Source organism: Sebastes umbrosus, chromosome 24 (genome assembly GCF_015220745.1).
Source record: "Sebastes umbrosus isolate fSebUmb1 chromosome 24, fSebUmb1.pri, whole genome shotgun sequence".
Lineage (NCBI taxonomy): Eukaryota > Metazoa > Chordata > Actinopteri > Perciformes > Sebastidae > Sebastes > Sebastes umbrosus.
Window position 1 is genome coordinate 5,044,529 of NC_051292.1, and position 27,032 is coordinate 5,071,560.

A 27,032-nucleotide genomic window follows, 5' to 3' on the forward strand; every position below is an offset into this window, starting at 1 on the left:
GACACACAGCCTTAAAGATCAAAGTAAGCGCTCTGCATATATCGAGCATCATCTTTTCTTGTAAAATGACCGGTATAATCGGTAACACCGGTGTTGTCAAAAGTTTATTAACCGGTGGGAAAATTTCCTCACCGTGACATCCCTACTGCACATATGTAATCAAGCAACCCTCACCCGTGACTGGGCATGATTTCAACGCCTTCAGTGGACACACCCCCAGTGTTTCAGAGCAGAGAATACTGCTTTTGTTTTAACGATTTTGAAACCTAATTTTATAAACTCTGTGATTTATTTTTGCTTTATGTGCTCTACGCCGTTAGCACCGTTAGCTGCTCACCCGTCGCCATGTTGAAAGCCGCGCGGAGGCAATCCCTCTGCTCTGAATGTCGAATTTAGCACCTTTAAGGTGGATATATATATAGATGTAAAGCAATGAGACATGCCTGAAAGTTCAAAAGTTTATTTAGCTCGGAGGTTTTATCTGCTTGTAGTGCAGCTGAGTGACAGTTACGAATGTAACCACCCATCCCAGAGACTCCAAATAATGGCTAAATATAACCTGGCGAGATATAGCTGACAGAGTGTGTCATTCATTGATCTCTACTATCTTTATCTTAAATCTGGAAAGATGTGGCTTCTGCTGACAGCTGGCTACACAGCTGTCTTCAGTCACCCACATCTTAGAAAACACTCCAAATAGCACATCACTGTTGCTGTATGAGTAAAAGGAAATTTGGTAACATGAAAGTATAGTGGTGGCAGTCACATGTCAAATCTTGCCTTTAGCTGTGTACAAATATAGAATAGAAATAGAATAGTTTAAAAGGCTGGGGCATGTCCTTCCGGTAATGTTACAAATATTACTTTTATTTTAAATACTGTAAATAATAAATACAATTGGGGAGTTGAGACCCCAAAAAACCTGTATTTGACACCCAGCAAACCAACAAAAACACATTAAATTGAAAACTGAACCCTAAAAAACTATATAGTTTCCGAAAAGATAACTTCAGCTTGTAACTAACTGTGAAGCCACATCGTCCGTAACCTTGAGACAATCTCGACAAACAGAAACTCTATTAAAACCTGAGAGGTTGCAGTGAGCTGGATGGTCTCCACAACATTGTTTATCGCTGACACTCTGTCTCTAATATTGTTTTTATGATTACCATAGGAGACACCACATCCACTGCTGAGACAAGAGAACATTTATTTCGTCAAATAAATTCCACTGAGATTAAAATCACATTTTCGACTATGTAAAAAATAATTCAACATAATGTCAAAGAATATTTCATTACCGCCGTTTTACATAGCAATTTTCTAGCTTTTTTTCTTGTAAATTTGCCACTTTAACCCTGAAGAATAGCAGAGTTTTTACTCGTAAATTTACGACTTTAATCTCGGAAATTCTGAGGGTTTTTTTCTCTGAATATTACCCCCCTTCCCCAGCTCTGTAATTATTTTTAATTTTTTTTTACCTACAATGGTCTTAATAAAAAAATTAAAAAAATATTAGAACAACACAATTTCAAAGAATATTAAAGGATATCATTAATTATTTGAAAATAAAAGATAATACTTGATGATAAATTCATTGTATAGTGAATCAATATCAATATCTATGATCAATCTGAAACAGCCCTGAGATTAAACTCATTTTCATGCCCAGGAAATGTGACACATTAACAGCTTCCCAGGACCCCCAACATGGTCGTCAGAAGGTCAGTACATCAGCTGGAAGTCCTGTATAGAACAGACTGATACATCAATGATAAGGTCAGACAGTGAGCTGATATGAAATTTAGGAAAAGAAAATATTGGTATTCCTGAGTCTATTATGTGAGACTGTCTCGGAATGATCCTGTTTGGGAAAAAGCTGATCTGAGTTCAAGGGGGGAAAATGTGCAATTATAGGAGGATTTTCTCCAGAGGACAGAGAGAGATATAGCTTCAGCAAAAGTTTATAAAGTGACCCAACAAAAGATACATCCCAGTGTGTTTAAAGCAGAGTAAGAGATGCACAAACCCACCCCAGAACAGCACGATTTCATACACAGCGTCGCTCCACTTTCTTTGACCTTTTCCAAAAAACAGACAGACGAGACCTGACCTTCCTAATACATCTGTCGCCACAATCCCCATTGTTGCTGTCGGCCTGCGTGACCTTTGGAGGATAATGATGGGGAGACACGCGCACCCATAATTCAGACAGCACACCACAAAGTGTTACATGTTACGCCTGGAGCAGAACGAACTCTCGGGATGGGATTTTCTGCTTCCACTGGGTCCTTTTTTTGAGGACTACACCTACAAGCCGAGGCACTGAAGCAGGTCCATTATTCATGGACATTATGCAAAACAATGAGTGTTTGGAGATATCCAACTGAAATTAACCACGGAGGCTCGCGTTGTTCCCCTGGGGATCCATTTCAAAGTCAGAAAACGAAGGTGTTAAGGGAGTCCATTACTCACCGCTATTGACAAAAAAACAATAAAGCGCGAACCTGTGGGCGAGATAATCAAGGGTGACTCGTGTTGTGTATCCTCTGCTGGGAGAATCCAACATATAAAGTCAGACACAGCGAGTTGCAAGTTCGTTAGTTAGGGTATAAATATTTTATTTTAGGTTTAAAATATTCAGAGTGTGATAAACTATTTCCCCTTCTGCCCTGACTAAGTTTCACACGTCGGGGCGACAGGTACAGGAAGTGCTAGGAAACCCTCACATGGTCAAAAATGTGCAAAATTTGAAGGTGCAGATGACAATCTTTCATGCATATGATGGAAAACGTTTGCATAATATTATCAAAGTGTGTGTAGTGTTGTTAAGCTACCAAAATGATGACTGATATGAAACACTCCCTAAATATCTTGATACCGATACTGAAACGATACCACGGCAAAAATCTAAAACATCAGGAAAAGTAATGGAATAATAGATGACAGAACATGGAACTTAATTTTAATAATTTATATTATATTATTAATATTAACTTTTATTATATTATATTAATATTATATTATTATTAAAAATAATAATTTTAATTCTTTTTAATTTTCTATTAATTAAAAATGTATTAATTAAAAGAAATAAATGGTAATCAGTAATCTGACGTTTCCTACACTTGAGGTCTTTAATAGTCAATTTTTATTTTTTGCATTTATATTTGATAACATTTTATAATTCTTATTCTATTTTTCTGATAACTTTTCTATGTTTATATGTATTTTTATTCTAAAATGGAACAACTGTAATTTCCCCCAGGGGATCAATAAAGTATTTCTGATTCTGATACCTCTGAAACAATGTTTAAAAAGGCTATTTCTTTTGTAAAACAGCGCCCCTGTCGGTGCATTAGTAACTGTTAAGGCGGAGAGTGGTACTGCAAAACAAAAACCCACAAAATTATAATAAATTCAGATGAAGTTCTGAGAGAAGTTGATGAGAGAAAAGCTGCTAAAATCAGAAAGACACCACAGCAACTGTAGAAAGAGCTGTGTTGTGTTGAAGTGGTGTGAAGAGAGAGAAGAGTCACTCTCACTGGACTGCTTATCCTCTCGGTCCATTTCACGTTACTGAGAAACACGGTAAAATAACACTTTAACACGTGCTCTTTGGTGGATTATGTGTTTGCTGAATTACAGGAGATGCTTGGATAGATTCAGAAAAGATGGTGAATCTAATTATATGGGTACATTTGATCGGTAATTAGAGCTGTGCTCTTATTTCCTGTTTTTTTGAAGGGAGTTCTGCTGCACCAGCTCAGAGCGGGGCTGTACAGCTGGTGAGAGGTTTATGACCTGCTTACGGTACTAATAAAAAGGAGTATTGGATCGTTTTTAACGTCAGGGTATCGTGATACCTTTCTAGTATCGGTATACCGTGTATCACTATCCTCTTGCCATATCAAATGACAGCAACACACCCCGAAAGGTGTCATTTTCCTTCAGCACACACTGGATATCAGCAGATTAACTTGCCGTTACAAAGGTGGGTATAAATCAACAACTACTCTCTTTGGGAATGCAAATACTACTCCGAATCTGATAATATGAAATCCATTATTAAAGCCCGAGGATGTTGACAGCAAAGCACGTCTGACTGAAATTAATTATCTTGACTTGAACAGCGTCAGAACAAATAGCTTCCTCCTTATCCAGCCTCATCATTTTTGCATGGAAGGGGGGGGGAGGATCGCTCCTCGTCAATTACAGCCGTCGCTCAGCCACATTTTCCACATCCGTGTACCGAGACATGTTTCCCAAGAGGGTAGATAAACTTAATACTTTGTCTTTATAACTTTGTGTTTAGCGGGAGCTTGATTGAAATCTTCACACTCACTGAGCCAGAAATGTTGTTCTTGCCTGAACGTTTCTGATTGCAAACTTTCAATAGAAAAAGTGTCGAGGTCGGTAATGAAAGGCTTTCCCGCTATCAACAGTCTCAAATCAATAATTAAATTGAGTCATCCGTTGTTTACTGCTGATTCCTCCATTCATTACCTGATGTGGGGTCTGGACATGAACAAATGCAAATTAAAGAAGAAAAAGCAGAATACTTTCTAGTTGCTTATCAAGAGTTTACACACAAAACATCTGATTATCTTCAAGGATATCATGCATTGTTCAGAGCTGTATTAACCTGTTGGAAGGACCTTATTGCCCCTTTCTTCATTATATGTCTGAGTCAATCATTTTGAGGCAATATAAACCAAATTCAAGTCTTGTCACACGATGCTCCTCCTCTATAAGACAGGGCTGCATAGATTGGTAGTAGATAAAGTAGATCAAATTAGGTCCATCATGATTAACTACGATATTTAAAACAATTATTCCAACGTGTCCCCGATAAGACACTGGCAAATATTTGGTTCGAAGCTCGGTGGCGTGGTGACCACTCGCAGGAGTACTTGATGAACTACTGTAGCTGGCGAGCTAACTACTAACATGTTAGCCACCCAGGAACATGCCAAACATACATACGTTCATTGGGTAGATTACAAAGGATTACAAACATGCATAAAATGCACCAAACCTTCTGGAAAACGCTTCTTATTCAATAGCAAATAACAATACTGTAAAATAACAGAATCCTTAAAATGAATGCCTTTAATCAAATCGAAATACACGTGTTGCAGCGCCGTGCTGTCTATCTCAGCCGAGAGTGGAGTAATGTCTCGCTGAGTCTTTCTGAGTCATGTCATGGAGACGAGCCAAGCCAGAAGCCATCGCTGCTGTTGCTTGTGTCATAGCGAAAGACATGCGAGGGTCCAGTTACTTTACAGTTAATCAAAGTTACTGAGACTGTAAGTTTGCAAGCTTGTTAGCTTGGTCAACAACACATACAGTAGTTAATACAAAAGATGTATTTATACCATCAGTCTGTAAACATTCCTCTCAACGCAGCTAAGAAGCTACATTAGCCCTGGTTCTCTATTCCCACCAAAGTCAGCACAGTCGTGGCGGTTTGATATTCGTTAACGGCATACAATTGCAAGTTAAACTTCACCAAAGTTGAACTTGACATTTTGCTTTTGTGAGCAAATCCACTTATAGCAGCAATTCTATTGGAATTAAATTATTTTGCTGCAAAATGTCCTCATTTTAAATGCCGGTTGACCAGGCCTCAGTGAAACACTTCTTGCACAGATGTTTCACGTTAAAAGCCTTCCAGCAGCTCAAAAACAACCCCATCAGTAGGCAAGAATGTAATCATTATTCAAAATTATAAGAAGTACTTTTACTTTTCCTGCTAAAGGATCTGAGTTCTTCTTCCACCACTGGCTCTTTTCTCTTATGCTGGTTTTCTTAATTAACTATCCCAAAAAAAAGTCAGTTCAGCCTGCCATTAATATTGCACCATTACAACTCCCTCATAAAGAACCCTACTCTGCCTCATTGCTGATCAAGTAGAATCCAGCGAGCTCTAAAATACTGTCTTGCACTTTATTATATTATGCTTTGCAGTGAAGGAAATCTCAAACTTCAGCACAGATCACTGACTAATGTATTTCTTCAGGCAAAACCGATGCCGCATAGTTGGTATAAATATTTATAAGTGAAATATTTATATCTCCCAGACCTCGGAAAATTGGTTGCTGGACTACATTTTCAATCCCTCAAGAAGAAGAAAAGATAAACATGAGGAGTGGTCCATTTCTCAGAGTCATCTGTCCATTCCTGTGCTGGTTTCTCGTACTGCTTCGTCATCGTGAACCATATTTAGATATGCAGTTTTACTCTCAGCGCCCTCATGTCTGCTCCCCCAAATAAACACATTCACCCAGAATGCATTGCTGTGTCCTGCAGGCAGCCTCACAGTGATGCCCCTTGTGTGTGTGACGGGCAGAAATAACGGTAAACACGACCATTCAACCACCGCTTAGGGCTGGCGATGAACTTCTGTCACATGTGTAATAAACAAAACTGTGCGTTACCTGCGGATATGAGTGGCATTTTAAAGATTGCTTTTGTGTGTGTGTGTGTGTGTGTGTGTGTGCGCAGCTAATTTCACAAGCATGTTTTTGTCTTGTTCATCCCTAAGAATCAAATAGAAAAAAAGACCTTTGAAAGAAACAAAAGGAAATGATTTGCATACCTGGCTGTCTATTTGAAGTCTGTTTGTGAAGGAAGGAAGAAAACACAAGATGAGAAATGACGCAAACTGTCTGGCTGTGCTTCACTGAGCATCTGGCCTGAGGTACAATTGACACCTGTCCTTCTTTGTCTAACTCTAAGACAAATTATCTACTTTTGTTCGTACGAGTAAAAGAGGTAGCAGAACTAGACGTAGTAGAAGCAGCAGTAGTGTCCATTTATCTACCAGTAGTGCTGCTACTAATGACGTAAGCAAGAGAAGTAGAGCTAGTAGTAAAAGTGATGGAAGCACGGCTATAAAGTCGAGTACGCTCATGTTTTTGATGGAGAGTTAACGAGTGACATATGGGGGATACCTCATTTGATGATCTGGCAACCCTGTGTTCAATGCTTTTGCAAACACCTGCAAAACTAACCTCATTCTCAGTGAGGTTATGTCCTACTGGTTATTTTCTTGTCACATTTATTTTGAAAATCTACCCCATTTAAAGGTTGAATATTATCTTAGTCTCAGCTTTACTTAATACAACAAAATACTGCACTATATTAAAACTTACACCTGTTTAGGGGTGTAAGAAAATATCAAGTATCGCAATATTATGTTTTGTGATCCTGTATCGATTCTTAAAAACACTTGATTTTTAATCAATAGGTTACATGCAAAGAGTCAATACTTTATTTCATTTGCAAAGTAAACTGTTCTTTTACTCAGATTTTTATGCAAATTGTTTGCATATGGTGATGTGTTCTTTATACTGATAGTTTTCCTAAAATAAATAAATATCCTTTTACCTACAGTATCGCAATATATCGCAAAATACTGAATGGTAACCCCTGTATCATGATACGTATGGCAGATTCTTGCCAGTATACACAGCCCTATGCCTATACTAGTATCAGCAGCAGGATTTTAAAGTCCTTTTGCTTTAATGCACAACATGCACCTTCTCTTGTTTATCTCCTTAAACATCTTTTGCTACGTAAAGCTATTTCCCAGTGTCTTTGAACAGGTGATCTTTTTTTCCGGGCTTCAAACATCAAACACAAAGTGCTCATAACTAATTTATATGCCGAGTTTCACTTCAAACACGAAATTTCTGTATACATTGTTTCTGAGGAGGGGAAAAGGGAGGAGAAGGAGAAAGAAGAGGAAACGGATAAGAGAGGAAACAGTGGAAGGGAATGGAATCTAATAAGGAAGGATGAAGGGCAATGAATTGAAAGGTTTAAGAGGAAAGATGCTTGAGAGGGAAAAAACAAACACGATTAGTGATTCTGTAGTTATCGTTATGTCAGCTAATCAATATCAGCTCAAACTCAAAATCATATTCAAACAAGTCCCATCTAATGGGAGGCGGTAAAGCGGTGTCACGCTTACATAACGCTGCAGCTGCTGGTTGTGCGTTGTTCCACCTGCTACACGCTGTATACTGACACTGATGATTGATATCTACCTCCAACACCCAGCTCCACCTGTTCTACTTACTCATTTCCATACTTGGAAACGGCATCTCTTGCCTTGTTGCTTTTTGTGTGCCTTTATCGGTTCAGCCCTGGAGGGTTTTATTGCTTTCACAGCTCTCACTGCTGCTTGGATTCATTGGGGAGCATCCTCAAGAGTACACCTACGCTACAACCGTATCGGCAGATTTCCATATTGGAGTGGTTAAACTGGTTCGTGTTCACACCGTTTTGGCAATCATCAGCCACTTAACTGAACCTTATTATGTTCTCTGGCATCACAAAGAGCTTACCGAGAAATTATGAGCATTAGGGATGTTAATAATTAACCGACGTTAAGAACTTTAACCGATTAACGCTATCGGTTAAAAGGTTAAAAGAAATCAAAGCTGAGCAAAACTCAGAGGAGCGGCTTGTCGCTTAAAGGACAAAAGCTGGTCCACCTTAAGAGAGTCTGAGCCGGAGTTGCAGGAATAGGAAGTCGGCTCCCGTCTTGAGGAGTTGTAGCCTCGTAACATGTATTCACCGACAAATAAACTGTACACACACTGTTACACCTACGTTCACAGCTATAACGTCACACTCACCGCCGCCACACACACATCTTTTAGGTTATAGGTTTCCACTACGTTTTTGTGAAAACTATGAAACAAGCATAGAGATTACATTTCAAATCCAAAGTTAGAAGTTAGCAAGTGGAGCCTTGTCTGAGTGCTCTCTACTTTCAACAGGTGTGCCCCTTTTAAAAAGATCACATATGACAGTTATGTAAGGAAAAAAACTGTACTGCTAGTGTTGCCAGGCCACACCGGTTTCCCATCAACCTCAGAGCAATGCAATTAAGCACAGTGAATGCCATTTTTCTGAATTAACGTACGTCTGAATACTGTCTTGGTGCAAGAGGTGAAGAACAGCGACCTTCTGCACTGCAATTTAAATAACCTTTTCTTATGAATTTCAGCCTCCTTTTCCCAGCCCCTAAATGAGTCACATCATTGAAGGTCAAGCATGGAAAAAGGTACAAAAAAAACACAAGCCGGCCCACACACACACACACGACATTAAAAGGTACTTTACAGTGAGGTTTGACAGCTGGAAAAAAAAGCACACATTCTCTGCTCTTCAAGTGTATAAAGATTTCTCAGCCTGAGGTAGATATTTTCCTCTGAATCGTATCAACGGCATGCTTAGCGTTGCTCAGGATGTCAGCACCTTCTATACGCTGCTAAAGGCAGACGAAACTGAACGGACATGGCAGCCGTTGTCTCTGCTGGTGAGACTGGTGTGTGAAACCAAAATTTGATACTGTAATATACTCAAATATAATGTCAAAATCTTAAGAGTTCTATTTTTTCCTCAGTTAGATCCTAAAATACTACAGAGCAAAATAACTGAAAGACCCTCACAGGGACTGTGTTCAATGAACGAGTGAGCTCCGAGTGCATCGTATTATAGTTCTTGAGGGTGTGGAGTACCATCAAACAAATAATCTTACCCATCATGAAACCCAAGAGGTGTATTGTATCCTGAAGCGAGGCGGACTGATTAAGAAGCGGCTTTGTTTAGCTTGTTCAGAGCTGGCGCTACTTGTAGTGATCTGATGTGAGAACACTTGGCACGCATGTTTTATTGAGTCAGAATAAAGGTATATGCCGTTGGCAAATGCATATTTCAACGTATGTTTTTTTTTAACAATTTCATGATAAAATATTTGGGCTGTCAAGGTTAACGCAAATTTGTTTTAACGCCACTAATTTCTTTAATGCATTGCACTCAACTTGCAATATTTTTGGTTGCAGATAGATAGATAGATTTGAAGCTAGATTGAAGATAATGGTATCATATGAAACTAAAAAAGCTAATGAATCCACTAAAATTACCATTTTCAGAGGTCCCTTGACCTCTGACCTCAAGGTATGTGAATGAAAATGGGTTCTATGGGTACCCAAGAGTCTCCACTAACAAAAACACAACGGTTCCTAGTTTCAGGTGATCATACACTAATGAAAACATGGTTATGAATATTATATTCCATTTCTGCTAATAAACCCCCCTGAAATGTTACACATTGTTCCTTTAACACTGCCAAGTACTCCATGACAGATACACAAACGTTATCAACATCGCATAAAGCCAAAATGAGCGGCGAATATTGGACAGAAATGAAAGGCGAGGCGGAGGGAGGGAAACACAATGATCCTTTTAAAGTCTAAGAGTCTCTTCTGATGAGGGTCAGAGCCTTTGATGTATGTTGCCTGCATGTGTGTATTTACACATCATAGATAGATAGAGAGATAGATAGACAGAGAGATGGATGAATAGAGTGTGTGTCTGTGTTCTAGTCAATCCTGTTTGTGTACCGTGTAAGTAAGTGTCCCCTCCACAAAAATAGCTTCATCTGTCTTTTCAGAGTGGAAGTTCAAAATGTCCTTCAATCTCTATGGACTCAATTATTCAGTGAGTCCGTCCCCTGTTGCTGTTACCGAGGGTGCACACTTCCTTTCATTCTGGCAAGGTTTAAGTGCATGTACAGGTTGAGTCAATTCGATGGGGAGCCAAAATTACAAGGGATGAATAAAGCGAGAATAAACATGAGATTCCCTGAGTCAAAGGTTCAGCATGTACTCATTTTTTACTTCCTGTTCTCAGACACACGGTTTAAAGGTAGCCTTAAAAGATGTTTTTGCATGCATTGAAAGTCTGAGGTTTTATGCAAAAACACACCTGTTTTATCAACCGTAATCACTTAAGTGGAGCAGCAGGATATAGAGCATCCCATCAACACTGATTGAGACGCCAGCGATTCAACCTGTCTGCCAAAATTAGATTCCAGAAAACGTCTCCATTTAGAGGAGGTGAAGAGTTGAAGCTTGAGAGAGAAACATGATAAAATAAATTAACTAACTGCTGCTTTGTTCTCAGGCCAAGGGAGAAAAGGAGAAAGTGTTTTTTATAATCAAATTACTTTGCTCTGTGATGCACTTTTGCTTCAATAGGCAGAGAGCACAATTTAAAAATTTCACCTGTCGGTCTTTTTCCCATCCAAACCAAAACAAGAAACAACCTTGTGTAAGTTCAAATATAGGCTGTTGTTTTTTTTCTTAAATTACTCAACACTAATAAGAAAAAATGGCGAGAATAAAAAACAGGACTAAGGGCATGTGTCCACTAAAGAGTTTATTTCCCAGCTGAAAATGCCAGGCACTCTTCTGAAAACGCTCAGCTGGGAGCGTTTGAGTGCGCTTTGGAGGCGAATCGTTGTTTCAGCTGACATGCTTTGGTTGCGTCTGATGACGAAGATGACGACGGCCAAAAACCAAGATGGCGACAGCCAGAAACAAAGTTGGCGACAGCCAAAAACCAAGATGGAGACATCCAAAAACCAAGATGGTGACTGCCAAAAACCAAGATGGCAACTGCCAAAAACCAAAATGAAAACGGCCAAAAACCAAGACGGCGACAGCCAAAACCCACGATATCTAGGGCTAAAAACCAAGATGGAGACGACCAAAAATCAAAGCGGCGACGGCCAAAAACCAAGATGGCGATGGCCAAAAACCAAGACAGAGAAGGCCAAAAACCAAGATGATGACAACCAAAATGCTGAACTTGAGGCTTCAAAACGGCAGCCCACAAACCAATGGGTGACATCACGGTGAATACATCCACTTCTTATATACAGTTTATGGTTTTGCAGGTATTTTCCATAAAAAGTTTGAGCTGATGATGGCGTTTGATTAAAAGTAAAGGGATCACCAACGCAATCAGAATGAGTGGGACATGAATGTCTGAACCAAATTTCATCACAATCCATCCAATTGTTGAGCCACTTCATTTAAAACCTCATGGCAGCACTACAGGAAGAGTCATGGATTCATCCTTTGGGGACCATGAATATCTAAACTAAATTCCATGGGAATCCATCCAATCATTGTTGAGATATTTCAGCCTGCACCAAAGTGATTACTGAGAGCAAAAAAAAACTTAATTTTAGAGCATTATTAAGAAAAAAATGAAATTAAAAAATACAAAATAAACCACCAGTCCCAATGCTGCTATTGTCCCAAACACAATAGCCACAAAAGAGATAATTACAGTGTTGATTGCTTGCTCACTGGCCACTGTGAAATGTAAAAATGCAGCGTGAATTGACAGCACTCAATCGCAAATTAAAAGTAGGGCTGTGCTGAATTGCCGTGACCTGCTTCGGGTTTTGGGTCAGTAATAACATCTTTGAAATGTGTGCATGCTGACTTATAGATGCCGGATCTCTGTGCCAAGACGACAGCTAGATTGATGGCGCGCCAACGACAATAATAATCTGTCCTCTCCATCTCTGACTCACTGTCCCTCTCTTTGTCCCTCTTCTCACTTGCAATTATGGAATGATAAATGCGTTCATTGTCAATACGTCCGCTAATTTGGTTAGCTTGTCTTTGCAAAGGACGACCTTGATCTCAAACCTGGATGAGCGAGGATTTGTGAAAAGAATAAATGAAAGTGAGGTTTTTTGTCTTCATCAGCCGAGCCTCCGGCAACAGCACGAAATAAAAGCAGAAACGCTAAATAAATAAATAAATAAAAAGGATCTCAATAAGCAGAAGTGATCAAAGGCGAGGGAAAAGAGGCAGGAATCGCTCGCACAGAACTTGTTCTTCAGTGGATTTATCAGTACAAACAATAAAAGCACACAGAGCCAGAGCCTCCATGTACAGACTGCCTCTTCGTCTCGGACTTAGTGTACAGAAAGACAAAAACACACACTGTAACAACACACACACACACACACACACATGGCTGCTTTGAAATATTGCCTCTGTCAAACAGGGACGTTGTCTCATGGCCCGGGATGACATCCCTTCAAAGATTATTCATGTAAACACATTTATCTGGACTAATGTAGATGACTGTCTGCACTGGATGTATCAATCCGTCTCCTCTCACCAGAGACGAGTTCAGACTGGCATGTTAGGAGACACCCACAAAAAAATATGTGCTTTTGATGGATTCAATAATGAGGTACGAATAATATCATGAATTTTGGTGAATAAGAATCCTTCTATAATCCTTCTGTAACAAACTGATTTATTAGAATTGTATTATTAACAGGGCTGTCAAAGTTAACGTGATAACGACCTAACACAAATTAATTTTAACGCCATTCATTTCTTTAACGCATTAACGCAACTAGTGATTTTTAGGTTGTAGTGGGCTCAGATTTAAAACTAGAGTGAAGATACTGGCATCATATGAAACTATAACCTAAGGAATCTATTGGTACCAACATGTCATACTAACTTGTCGTGAAGGAGGCTAAATAACGCTCCAAACTTATACTAAATTTTGGCGAGGAAAAACTGGCATGGCCATTTTCAAAGGGGTTCTTTGACCTCTGACCTCAAGATATGTGAATGACAATGCGTTCTATGGGTACCCTCGAGACTCGTACGCTAAATACAGTACCTGTGATGATTTCATTGTCATTGATTGTGTTGTTAAATTATGTCAACAAAGCACAGAGAAGCTCGGATTATAACACAAACAAGGAGAGAGACTTCATTCTCTGCTCAGGTAGACATTCACGAAATCTTTACATTGCAAATAGTTGTTTGCTGCTATATTAATGCTCTGGATGTCATATAGAGCACCTTTATGTAAAAGTACACAAGTATTAGCCTCAAAACTTCAAGTATCAAAACTAAAAGTACTCATGATGCAAAATGGTATATTTCAGAATAATACAAATTATTGGATTATACTTATTGATGCATTAATGTGTACATTATTTTAATGTTGTAATTTTAACGATATAATATAAAGCACTTTACATACTGGCTTGGGAATTCCAAAACCAATAGGATGTATTGAAAACAATCTAAGAACCTATTGCACCACATGACACTACGTCCTCCTTCGTTAGTTTGGTTGTCTCCCTGCATTAAGATGAGCTTTTTGTCATGTGTGTCCATGCATACATGCTCTTCATGAACTGTGGCCATCAATAGCCAGCTCAGAGAAGAGGGTCACACATCTTTACACCATGAAAACCTTAATTTGAAGCACTAAATAAAGACATTGGATCTACATAGTAAGATAACCAATCAGGCGTTTGTAGTATAAAACGTATCTGTATAAATAGATCTAGTACGTTTTCACTGCGAATGTGATGCTGAGCTGTGACACAACTTTCACATAGCTACAAATAGCAGCTTGACACTTCCACGTAGGTGAAAATGATCTGCTTTGACACCCAGATGTGAGCAGTGAAGACACTTCACTGATGTTTAAAGGGAGTATTTCCTCTCTGGCCAAAGGCAACAAGTGATGTCCAGTGGCTGCAGTGCAGATAGTACTAGTTTTGAGCCGTTAGTTGGAGAAAACCAGACGTTAAAAGATAAATCCTTGGGGTAAGACTGCATGATTCAGGCCAAAATGATATATTGAGATCAAGATTATTTATAGATTTTAGCGACAAAATATTTTTAACGCACTTTCACATTTAAAAAGATCACAATTAATATTAAATTAATTGTGCAGCCCTACCTTGGTGTTTGGGCAGCTGTGATGGACACTTTTCTATTTATTAAGCAATTGCTTGACTAGTTTTTTATAGTTTTTAAGGCTGAATCTGATATTTAAATTCTCAATTTCTTAAAATTTGACTGTATTTAGGCAAAAAAAGAATAATATAATAGAGTTAGGGCTGTATTCCTCCACCAGCATTATGTTTCTTACAGCAGTTAATCATCTATGGAGATAAAACCACCTGTCTTTGATTGAAGCACACATGCTTTTGAGTGTCAGGCTTGAACATCTTCAAGTGCCTCCTCCATTTCATTCCTCAGGTGGGTTTAGCATCGGTGGTATCAATAGGGAATCATGGCTTCCACTTGGTTTCACATAATCAGCTTATTTCATGGACAGAGCAGGTGGTCCTAATAATTTCTACGCCTGGTTGATACACAGTGGCGTGCTCAATAGCAGAGCGGTAAATTCAAGGTGCCGCCCACTCGCTGGCTTCGAGAATAGGCCACAACAACATAGCGTTGATGTCAAAGTGCGTCCATCTTTGTCTGTTAATTTACCGCCTGTGTTATCTGACTCTCCCAGCAGCGGCTATAAAAGACCGGCGCTTTCGCTTGACTTTAATGCCGCTAATGCTGTTTAATCACTCAACCATTCATCACAGTACGTCCTAAATTACTATCAGCTTCATTTGGCGTTGCATCATCCCAGCCAGTGGCCATTACCGTTGGAGCAAATGAGGAAAGATAATGTGTTTAGTTGAAAGGCAGATGAGGAGCTTCCTGGAGTTTGGTCTACGTCGACTCGTTGCGCTGGAGACCGATAATATGTGTGTGTGTGTGTGTGATCAATATGGATCATGCATCTTATACACCCGAAGGATTTGACCTGGTTTTTCATGGAGAAGTCACACACACACACACACACACACACACACACACTGGGACCGTGAAGATCAGAGGGAGCGAACACACTAAATGGAGGTCACATGAGGGATCAACTAAGCAAGAAGAAGAGTGCAGTGTGAATGTGGAAAAAAAGTGTAAAAAAAACAAGGCCAGGCCGAGCCATGCCAGGCCACGCTGAAGGAAATCAGTTATTTTCTCTCTGACATTATATTTCTGGACAGAAATGGATAAAAGGGGAAGACAGAGAGCGAGATAAAAGAGTTGTGACTCCGCACTAATTCCAGTCCAGTCAGCCCCCGAGGGCGGCCGGGGATTCGCATCCCACTGACCGGCGTCCACCGACCCTGACAGGGTGAAGCCAATCAGCGTGTACACTGAGGAAAATCACTGGAATGTCACAGCGGGACGCGGCTCGCCGTTGAAACAAAGTTTGGGCTCCCGCAGCGAGCCGAGCCCGGCCATGCCTCACTGACCCACTATGGGAGGTTTTAATTCACAACAACTCTATTACCCCCGATAGTGTGAGAGGAGTTGTCCTATTTTGTAGAAGCTGCACTCCACCGCAATTTTAACATAGATTTATAAGGATGGACATTTGCAGTACAAAAGTACAGCATAGAAATCATGTGATTTTCTCACTTGAAATGAATGCTGGAATAAACATGATTTGCATACAAGTTATAAATAGAAACAAGGACATCCTGAAACAGCTCAACACTTTAGAAACGGGGACTTCTTTGAAAATAAGGATGCATTTCTTCCCAATGCATGTAATTCCAAGAGTTATTTTCCATAAGTACGCCTACTTTTATGTTCTTGTAACTGATGCGCCTTGTTTTAATTCAGTGTCGCAGCAGGAATTTGTATGGCTCAGCAACAAAGGAAAAACATGTTTTTTAGGTAGAGAAAATGTATGTCAAATAAATGTTTCTCCGGCTGCTATCTACTGTAGGTAAAACACTGACTGTGGATAAGTACCTCATACAACCCCACTTCAAAACCCAAATTATCTCTTTAATCTAGAGATAATGTGTATATTTTTCCCCACCGTCGACCAATTGTATCGACCATGTCATACTAGCTTTGCGAAGGAGGCTAAATAACGCTCCAAACTTGCACTACATTTTGGCGAGGAAAAACTGGCATCTTCAAAAGGGGTCCCTTGACCTCTGACCTCAAGATATGAGAATGAAAATGGGTTCTATGGGTACCCACCAGTCTCCCCTTTACAGACATGCCCACTTTATGATAATCACATGCAGTTTTGGGGCAAGTCATAGTCAAGTCAGCACACTGACACGCTGACAGCTGTTGTTGCCTGTTGGGCTGCAGTTTGCCATGTTATGATTTGAGCATACATACATACATACATACATTTGCATAAAGCAATCATATTTGCCCACTCCCGTGTTGAAAAGACCATTAAATACTTAACAAATCTGCCTTTAAGGTACATTTTGAACAGATAAAAAATATGCGATTAATCACGATTAAGTATTTTAATCGACTGACAGCCCTAGTTAAAACAAATTTGCGTTAATGCCTTATTATCGTGTTCATTTTGACAGCCCTTGTAAAAAAGTGAAAGGCGTGTTGTGGGTCACGTGCTGCTGGACATTTGTAGGAAAATGCACGAAAAACGAGGAATAACTCAGTTTTTTTCTGAAGTCTGCAACCTGGGCATTTCAAATCAAGTTTATTTTTTCTTCCTTTTAAGTTAAATTAAAGTGCAAATTATAAATTGGTTCATTATTAGATGCTGCTGAGATTCAGCAGGTTTCTGAGGTTGATCTTCTGTCCGTGTTCCCACGCTGCCCCTCTGCCTAGTGCAAAACACACTGGCATTGTGCCTCTTTGCTTAATATTACACAGCTTTGTTGAATACTCAGTTCTGATTGGCCAGTGAAAGGTAATCTGAGGTCTGCTCAGACGTCTCTTTCATCACATTTAGCCATGGGCGTCTGGTCCATTTTGTTGATTTCTCTTCATATCAGCTCACTTCTAACCAGAAAGCTGTTTACTGGTGCAGACAGTCTGTTTTTCAATGCGAGTTTCTCAGTGGCTTTAGTTTGAAATAAAAGCAAGGGTTTTATCTGTAGTGTCAATTGATTGATGTCTTTTGTAAGCAGCCATCTAATAAGCAGGGTACTGCAGGAAGGAAGTCATCATGGTAAAATAAGCCCCATCAGTGTTATCAAGAGCCCTCTATTTACTTGCTGAATCATCCTGCAGGGGCTTCAGTAGGAGTGTTGACCAGTGTGCTATTATATACATTATCTTTATATTGCGTAACACTTGTGCAATTTAAAGCACTCAGCCCTGCAACAGATCATGCCTTTGTCAAGATTATGTTCAGTTTCTTTCGGGGCATATATATGTTAAGACTCTTTTACTGTATTTATAGTCCTTGTGATTTTAATGAAATCAAACCCCATTTTTGATACTGTTTACGGTCTTCATTTTTTAAAGCAACAGCCAATAGAGAGTGCCTTGGTACAAGTATTTCATTGTATATAATGCTGTGGTTCCTATACAGACAACAAGAAACTTGAACTTGCTCAGTGTATTTACATCAAGTAATTACCTCTCTTTATGTGGAGGATGGAACCTGCCAAAATCAAAAAAATAAATTAATACATAAATAAATGATTTGGTAAATAAAAAATAAATATGTCATTAAATGTTGCAAAAATAATATTAAAAATAAATGTAGCCATTAATTAATTGATAAAATGTGACAAATTTATATGTCTGTTTTAATTTGATTCTTTATTTATTTATCTTTGTAATATTTCTCTTATTTATTTACTCTTTTGTTTAATTTTCCCTTTTATTTATGTATTTATTTTGTATTCATTTTTAAATTGATTATTCTTTGCATTTTTTCATATATTTTTTCATTTATTTTTTATTTATCTTATATTTATTTTTAAATGTATGTATTTATTTACGTATTTAAGCATTTATTTATTTATTTTTGCACGATTTTCCTTCAGCATTTCACCCCTTATTTATTTCCCTAGAATAGATTATTTCTGTATTCTTTTCTTTACACATTTCTTTTTACATTTATAATTATGCAATTCTGCCTCATTATGCAAATTATGCTTATTAGAATCGACTATATGCTAGCCAGCTAGCTGCACGTCAGCCTTCATTCCCGGCTCCGTACAGCGGGTCATCTGCCTGCTCCTGGCTTTGTATTTCTGACAATGTAGATGTTCAACAAGTGTTTACTGCCTCCACAATTGAGGGACCTGCAGTATTGAACCGCACTTGCTGTTACCACGGCAACTACGGGTGTCCCAAATCAACCAGGACTGAAATACTGAGGATTACAACTCGAGTCAAGCTCAGTTATTTGTATGGCCCAATATCACATATCAGAAATTTACCTCGAGCGGCTTTACAATCTGTACAGCATACAACACCCTAGAGGGTACTGAATCGAGGGTCTAAGGATAGATCCTTCAGTTCAGATATGGAAAAAACTCCCTAAATATCCCTTTAACAAAGAAAATAATTAAATAAATCTCAGGAAGAGCGACAAAAAAGGACACACGACATCTGCAGTGACTGCAAAGTTCACAGTATTTTCCAAAGTGCATCTCCTGTTGGCTCCTCCGAGTCCAGAGTACAAAAACAACTTAACGCACTACGAGTTCAACTGCACCATTTTGCATCCAAAATTGAATTTACCCAATTGCACTTTGGAAGGAATCCTAAATGTCTTCTGCTAAATGACTGCATAGTAATGATCTGGCATTAATTAATGGGGTTAATTTGGAACAACTCATTTAAAATATACTCCACTGTGCCAAACCTCTATCTGAAAAACATGAAAAACAGGCTCGCTCTCTTACTTGCCAGCAGATATTAACATCATTTTCACAGATTTTATTAATTAATTTCTGGAAAATATTGATAATAAAGTCAAGCACAGCACTGCACTCAGGAATGACATTCAGTGCAGCACATTTGTCCATGCACTAATTCATTTTATTTTTTGTAATTTAATTCAGAGTGAGCCGATGTAGTCTTAAATAATATAAGTCGCAGGCAAGTGCTGACAGTAAAAAAAAGACTAAATTGCTTTTATATCTGGGAATATTTAATGTTGCTAGGCAACAGTCACAACTCAACATCTGGTGATCTGGCGGGTTCAGAGATAAAACGCTTTCATTATCGTTTCTAGCTCAGTTAATATTTGCAAAGCAACACATTTATGATGTTTTGAGAGAGAACTTTCAAGCGGTAAAATATAATATTTGAGTGTATTGACAGCGATTGAATGGGCCCTTTTGCATTATACACAATGAAAGGCTGCATCCATTTAGTCGAGCTCATCTCACTCGAGGCCAAACAACAGACTGCTTATGCTTTAAGTTGTCTGAATAGTAGCTATTTTCTCATTACCGCACATCAAGCCTTTCAGTTTCAGCATTTCAGATGGTTTTATGGGCATCTGATCAGAACTTCTATAATGAAATATGCATTGATCCGTGTCCTGGTCTTCTTCCAAAACCGTTTTCTCCTTCTAGTCATCATTTATTCTGGGAATTTCAATGCTGGTGCAAAAGAGCCACTAAATAAAGCTAAAAAAGCAGAAAAACAAGCCAGAGGTCTCCTCCCTACAGAGTCACTAACTGCTAGGGCTGTCATGACTTTGTTTATAAATCGCAAATAGATCGAAATTAGTTTCCGATCTCAATCAAAAGCAGGATGGATGATTCGTTTTTTTCTCTCCGTCCCATCTACCCACTTACCTGCGTGCGGTCGAATGAAAAATACAGCTGTAACAGCATTCTCACTCATGGTTAAAACTATAAACCAGCACAAAAATCACTATTACCAACATAAGTCACCATCTTCTGAACACACACATTACATTACAATCAAACAGCAAACTTAGGGTGCTTTGAATTAGGGACCCGGGCCCGGATCCGAGTACACTTGTCCCCAAAGTCAAGTTTGATTTATTAGTGTGAACGCTGCGTACCGTACTCAGGCGCGGTTCGTCAATCCGTACTCGAGTCCACTTGGAAAGGTGGTCTGGAGTGCGGATCATGTGGACTCGGGCACGGTACGGATCAATCGTACCTAATGTGAAAGCGCCCTTAAACTACTCAGTCCAGAACTCGGAACTCGGCAGGCATGATGGGAAATGTGGGCCGCCCCAGTCGCTACGATACTCAGGGCACTTCCTGCATGCCTATGACATTTTACACTCATAGCTCTTTTACTTTTACTTGGTTTAACGTTAAGTCAATACATCTCAACAACACCAACAACAACAACAGCAAGAAGCTAGCAGACTGCTGAGTGCCGTCTCTTAGCACACACAAGCCCCGCCTCCGCCGTTGGAGACACCCATGGGTGACACACAGCGATCACAGGAGAGAGCGAGAGAAAAAAAAGAGAGGCGAGAAACAAGCGTGACAGTCAATGACAACAAAACCGTATTTTTGTAGATTACAGCACTGCAATGCTCTGCAGAAGGATTTATGTTATATTTTTGTAATGATTATGTACTGAGGTGGGTCACACAGACACTTATATTGAAAAGATGCGTCTTTTCATCTCGTAGTTTCATTTTTTAAACACTTTCTATATAATAAGGGAGTTCAGTTCTCTTTTTAAAGAAGAATTTGAAAGTCTAAATGACAGTTGTCAGGGCTTAAATCCAATGATCTGTTGATCTTTATGAATCAAGACTTCATAATCTAACAATTGCGTGTTTAAATCAAAAACTGGATAATCGTGACCCCCCTACTAACTGCTGTCTGACTCCATAGTGGAGAGCTTCCATAGCAAATTTTCTATCACCTGTCTGGGTTTTTAACTCATTTGCTTAATCCCAGCTGATCCACGGGACGTGAACAAAGCGTCCACACCTGTCTTTCCTGGCTTCCTTCAGCACAGAAACAGCCGTGGTGGCCCACATGACCTCCAAATAACAGCGCTCATGTGTGATGATGCTAATGCCAGAAAATTGACAAATACGTGTGTGTGACTGGGGGAGAGAGAGACGGCTTTAACTCACCATATCGATGGACGACACAGGCCCAATGCTGTTGACATATATGCCCACATCGATGACTGTAGGTTTCACTGCAAGAGCCAGAGGGAAGAAGAGTGAGTGATGGTTGCTGCACACATTGTAGGTGGGACATGTGAGATTTATACATGCAATCATTAGATTTTATTTGTCAGTGTTTTCATGCTGTAACCAAAAATCCAGTTAAAAACAACGGTTATCATCATTCAGTGTCACCTCGACGAATACAATGAGTTTCCTTCTTCCCCCACCATCCACCCAGAGAAAGAAGATTTACTTTTGAAATCAGAAAAAAAAAAAAGCTGCACCGTGCTTCCTGGAGCAGTTACCGTGTTACCATGGCAATTAATAGCATTTCCAGCGAGTCTGTAGGATTCTTGGCTAATTTTGCTTGGCAACAACATTCGGTTGTTCCAGGAAGAGAAAATTGGAGCAACAGAAATGTGGATTGGAACCAGACCTAAATGCTGCAAAGAAGAATTTTGTTTGTTTCATTACTGTAAAACGGAAATAGATGAATCTGATATGCAGCAGGAAAAAAACAGAACGGTTGATCAAAAATTCAGGAACGATAGCCTTTACATTATAAAACTGTGTCCTTGGATATTTCCTGTAAAGAACATGTCACATGTTTTCTCAGAATACACATACACTAATGCTAATGAACTGTTTGTCCTTCATCTGGTGTTTACCGGATCAATTTGACCCAAGACATCTATATATATATTGCCACACAGCAAGATGCAGGATCTTTTCCTCACTGCCTTTTCTAAATCTCTAAGTTACACATCCACTCAGACCTGTTAGGGAGTGTTTAACATGACGTGGGGCCTCCCTGGCTTCAATGTTTTTGGATCATTTGAACTCAGTGTACAGATTGGTCCCCCACAAGCTGCATTTCAATCATTTTGGTGATCCCTTAACATTTTGTCAAGCGCCGTCATCGGGTTTCAATTTGTCCAATAAAATGGATACAAAGAATCAGTTTCATGACATCATTAGATCCATTAAAATAAGCTTCAAAATATTTCCCATGCACCATTTTTCTCCCTCACTCTTTCGCGCGGTTCTCATAGCTATTCCTGTGAAAAGTAATGCACTGTAATTCGTATATATCCCACGAAATCACTGGACTTTTGCCCAGGAGACCGCTGTTCATACCCCATGTAAAACCAGAAGTCGATGGCTGTTTTGTCACATAACTTCCGTACTCAAGTTATGCCACTTCTGTAGTTATTTTAACCCAAACGTTAACTTATTTTTCAATAACTTCCGTACTTAAGTAACACCACTTCTGTTGTTTTTTTAACCCCAATGTTGACTTATCTGTCACATTACTTCCGTATTTAAGTAACGCCCCTTCTGTAGTTATTTTAACCCAAACGTTAACTTATTTGTCACATAACTTCTGTATTTAAGTAACACCACTTCTGTTGGTTTTTTAACCCAAACGTTGACTTAATTGTCACGTAACTTCCATACTTAAGTAACGCCACTTCTGTTGTTTTTTTAACCCCAATGTTGACTTATTTGTCACATAACTTCCGTATTTAAGTAACGCCACTTCTGTAGTTATTTTAACCCAAACGTTGATTTAGTTGTCACGTAACTTCCGTACCTAAGTAACGCCACTTCCGTAGTTATTTGAACCCAAACCACAATCTTTTTCCTAAACCTAATCAAATTGTTTCCTCTGAAGACGGTTGTTTATTCTAAAAAGACTGTATAAATGTAAATTAACACGTGGATATTTTGTATGAGAATGCACGAAAAATGAGGAATAACTTTTCGCAAGATATCAAACGAGCCGTTGAATGAGGATACGTTGACTCTTTACACCACATGACGCTGTAGCCGAACTGCTGCTATTCACTTCTGTGACGGCACGGCTGGACACACAAACACAGTTTTCTCCTTTTTTGAGTGCTATTGAACACAACACCTGCAGAGCCTCTTTCAAATAACAGTCTAAATGCCCGTTGAGCTGTTATGGTTACAACGCGCAGAATGAGGTTAAGCACGGTGCAAGTGGGAGAGCTCTTGTACGCCTACCCCCGTGAGATAGTGTTATAGTTGTATTATTTTTGCAGGATTTTGCGACCCGCTGATCGGACGTGTCTGGAATCTGCGGCCTGGCTGGGAAAGTGGAGGAGGGCAAGTTGCCATTTACTGTCATGTTGTGTGCCAAAGGTTAGACGTTCTGCCAAGTGCTGTGTTGTCAAAAAATCTCTGTGGGAAGCCTTTTTGAAAGTGGGGAGACTTATTGAAAAAAAGCCCAAAATAAGTTAACTTAAAGGTGTTTTATGGACAAGATATTTTACACATCCACTCGCAGCACTTTTGTGAATTTATAGGCTCTTCTTTTGCCTCTTTTATCTGCACTGTACAATCATATTATTACAGTTTCCGTATGCGTTGTTGCTGCCTTGTCCTTAAAAGATATCAGCACGGCCTCAATGTTGCACAAGATTGCAAAAAACTCACAAAATGATGTTCAACTTTGCATGTTTATACTCCTTCGTCCCTGCAGAAAAGGTGTCTTCGAGCAGTGTGCTTAACCCCCGACCCTTAATCAGTCAAGCGGCTCGCTGTCAAAAAAAAAGAGTGCTGTTTTACAGAGCAGCTTCCAGGTGTGAATATGAAGCAGAGAACATATATTCTCAAGTAAATCTTCTCAGTACAAATAGAAAGGTAAAAGAATACTGTGACTTTAAGTGGAATCTATATTTCTACAGACAGCAGCCCTATCAATTAAGAGCACTAAATGAAGGCACTTTGCATGTAATTTAATTATGTAACTTGTCACATGTTGGGGAAACGAGCTCCTTAATGAATCCATGACCCATGTTCTAGTCATTTTAATGGTGCTTTATGGTTCATTGCTATTGAAGACTTTCTATATTGTTAAACTGTCTTCACACTCGGAATTCTGGGATGTTGAATAGCAGGATCGACGTGCACGCGGGTGTGTTCATGTGTGCACATCTGCGTGTAATGTCCCCGGGGACCTGCTGTGCTTGGGCCACTGATGCAAACAGTTTTGGTTAGTGATGGCCTGCTGGGAGGCTTTGATTCAATTCCAAACGGCATGTTCTGCTCCACCAACTGGACAATGAGGGACAACAATGCAGATGCACTTCTGTAATTAGTATTATTATTTGTCCATGATTCAGCTTGTGATCTTTAGGTTGAAATCTGTATTAGGGATGCACCGACACCGATACTGGATCAAATATCGGGCCGATACTGACTCAAACAGCTGGATCGGATATCAGTGACAACGGGGTCGATCTATTAAATTAAATTCTATGTTTATATACTATATACATTACAGATTGGAATTTGAATTCCTGTTTAAGTTTTGACCAATTTGTTGCTGCATTAAAAAGGTTTACACTTGAATTGTAATTCACATAAAAGAATGATCCCAATCATTTCCACACAGTGAGGCATACAGCTTATTAATTAAACACTGGTATTGGATCTGTACTCTGTATCGGCCGATACCCAGAGCCCAGATATCGGTATCGGGACAGAAAAGGTTGTATCGGTGCATCCCTAACTGTATTCATTAAAAAAAAATACAGCATCCAGTTCAAAGAGTGCGATGCTGATAATAATAAGATGCAGATAATACTGTACTAATCAACTAGTCGATTTTATATTCAAGGTTTTGAATGCAGTATTCGAATAAAGCTTCAAATGTCGGAATATTTTATGACGTTATGTACCTAAAAAAATGGTTAAAATATAATTATGTTTTTGTGGTTAAATAAATGTAATTTATGGTGCTGTTATGCTAGAGCCCCCCATTGTCACAAGTGCGTGCAGGGGAGTGAACAGGTTTTTGACCACAATGAAAAGGTTGTTTTTGAAAGGCTAAATGCCAACAAATACAGATTGAAGCTGAATATTTTGTAAGATAAAAACATGTTATGGATTTTGGAAATGATTAAATCTATCTTTTTTCAATAAAGTTTGACTTTTGGACTGAGACGAGAAGATAGAAGGTAATAAAACTTGCACACATTTCTTAGACCACAGTACCCGCTGGCATTTCATCAGATATTACACCACACAACCCGGCGACCGGAGCACACACTGGAGACATATTAATTTCTGCAGCATTTAAAATACGATTTGGTTATTGAAAAATGTGATTAACGATTTCAAATAGCTCTTATACACAATTATTAAACCTTAAAGATAACATTGTTTGACTATTTTCAAGTCGACTAGAAGTTTAAACTTCCGTTTAGACGTCAGGGAAATTAGTCGTTAGGAACATCCCTACTTTTAAATGCTGCCTTTAGCAATTACAGTGAAATGTCTTGAAATCTGGTAATATGTTTACCCTCCACCACCCTTGCACCCAGAAGAGGAGTATTTCTGTTAATTTTCTGCTTTTTAATCATGTTCAAGTAACAGCAGGGTTTCCTCTTGGCATCCTTCTGGTCACTGGCTGGCGTCTCTAACCTTCTTTTGAGTACCGTCTGGCACAATTACTGAAATGGGCATCAAGCCCGAGTTCAAGCACAGAATCAAATCTTTATCGTCCATTTGGGGAAATCTGGCATCGGAGGCGCGCAAGACAATGCATAATCACGAAGAGCAAATTATGGAGATGCATTCATTGTTCATTCAGGGTGACCAGGGGACCAGTATTCTAGCGTGCGGTGGGAAACACCAGGACTCACTGCCAGTCTCAGACATTATTCACACATTTGGGCAATGTCGACGAGTCCAATTCATCTGTATGTCTTTGGATTATGGGGCGGAAACACCTGGAGGGAACCTAGGTGACAGTGTCCCTCCTGTGGGACCCGTTTACAGTAGACAATTTAAAGACCACAGAAGTGGAAGCACGGGGTGCAAAGCTGATCTGTTACGGCTTAGCAGCATTTGGAAACTGGGACAACCTGAAGGGAATTGTCCTCAATTTACACCACGGTGGATAATCAAGGTAGAGGATGACACTCTGCATAAGACATGTTTTAGACAGACATTAGTCAGCTCTACGGAGTTACAGTAATCACTACTTCTTCTTCACTTAGAGTTATTTACCGGAAGGAAATAACTACAGTCCAGTATTATATATCAAGCCTTTCGTCAATCTTTTTTTTACCCCTCCTTCCTGAAGTGAGCGTGTCTTTGAGCAAACACAACCATCACAAAAGCTGAGCCGACCTGACATATGTCCAAATAACGCATGGCAGATTCATGCGGGATGGTGCATAGGTAATGATGACGCGGCTGTAAAAGAGAATATTCAGGACAGAGATTCTTCTTCTGAGCCGTTTATTTATTTCTTTTTTATACTTCTATCTGTGTGAGAGCTTGTTTTGCGCTCTTTCATCTCTCAAAGAGAAAAATAAAAAAGAACTTCTAATCAATGTGGGAAGAAGCTAGCTATCAACCTATCTATCTATCGACTCCACTTCTAATGGAGAAACCATGATCCACAGTCTGGGGGACAGATG

The 27,032-nt window shown here is 39.3% G+C and overlaps 1 protein-coding gene across 4 annotated transcripts in view; it reads right to left on the reverse strand.

Moving 5' to 3' along the window:
- LOC119483527 (gamma-aminobutyric acid receptor subunit gamma-3-like) overlaps nucleotides 1–27,032 on the reverse strand; it is an 87,660-nt gene that overhangs the window by 34,312 nt on the left and 26,316 nt on the right. For all 4 annotated transcript variants that reach the window (XM_037761727.1, XM_037761728.1, XM_037761729.1 and 1 more), the window contains one exon: nucleotides 21,538–21,605. In XM_037761727.1, the coding sequence (XP_037617655.1) occupies nucleotides 21,538–21,605 (68 nt within the window). The remainder of the gene's footprint in view (nucleotides 1–21,537; nucleotides 21,606–27,032) is intronic.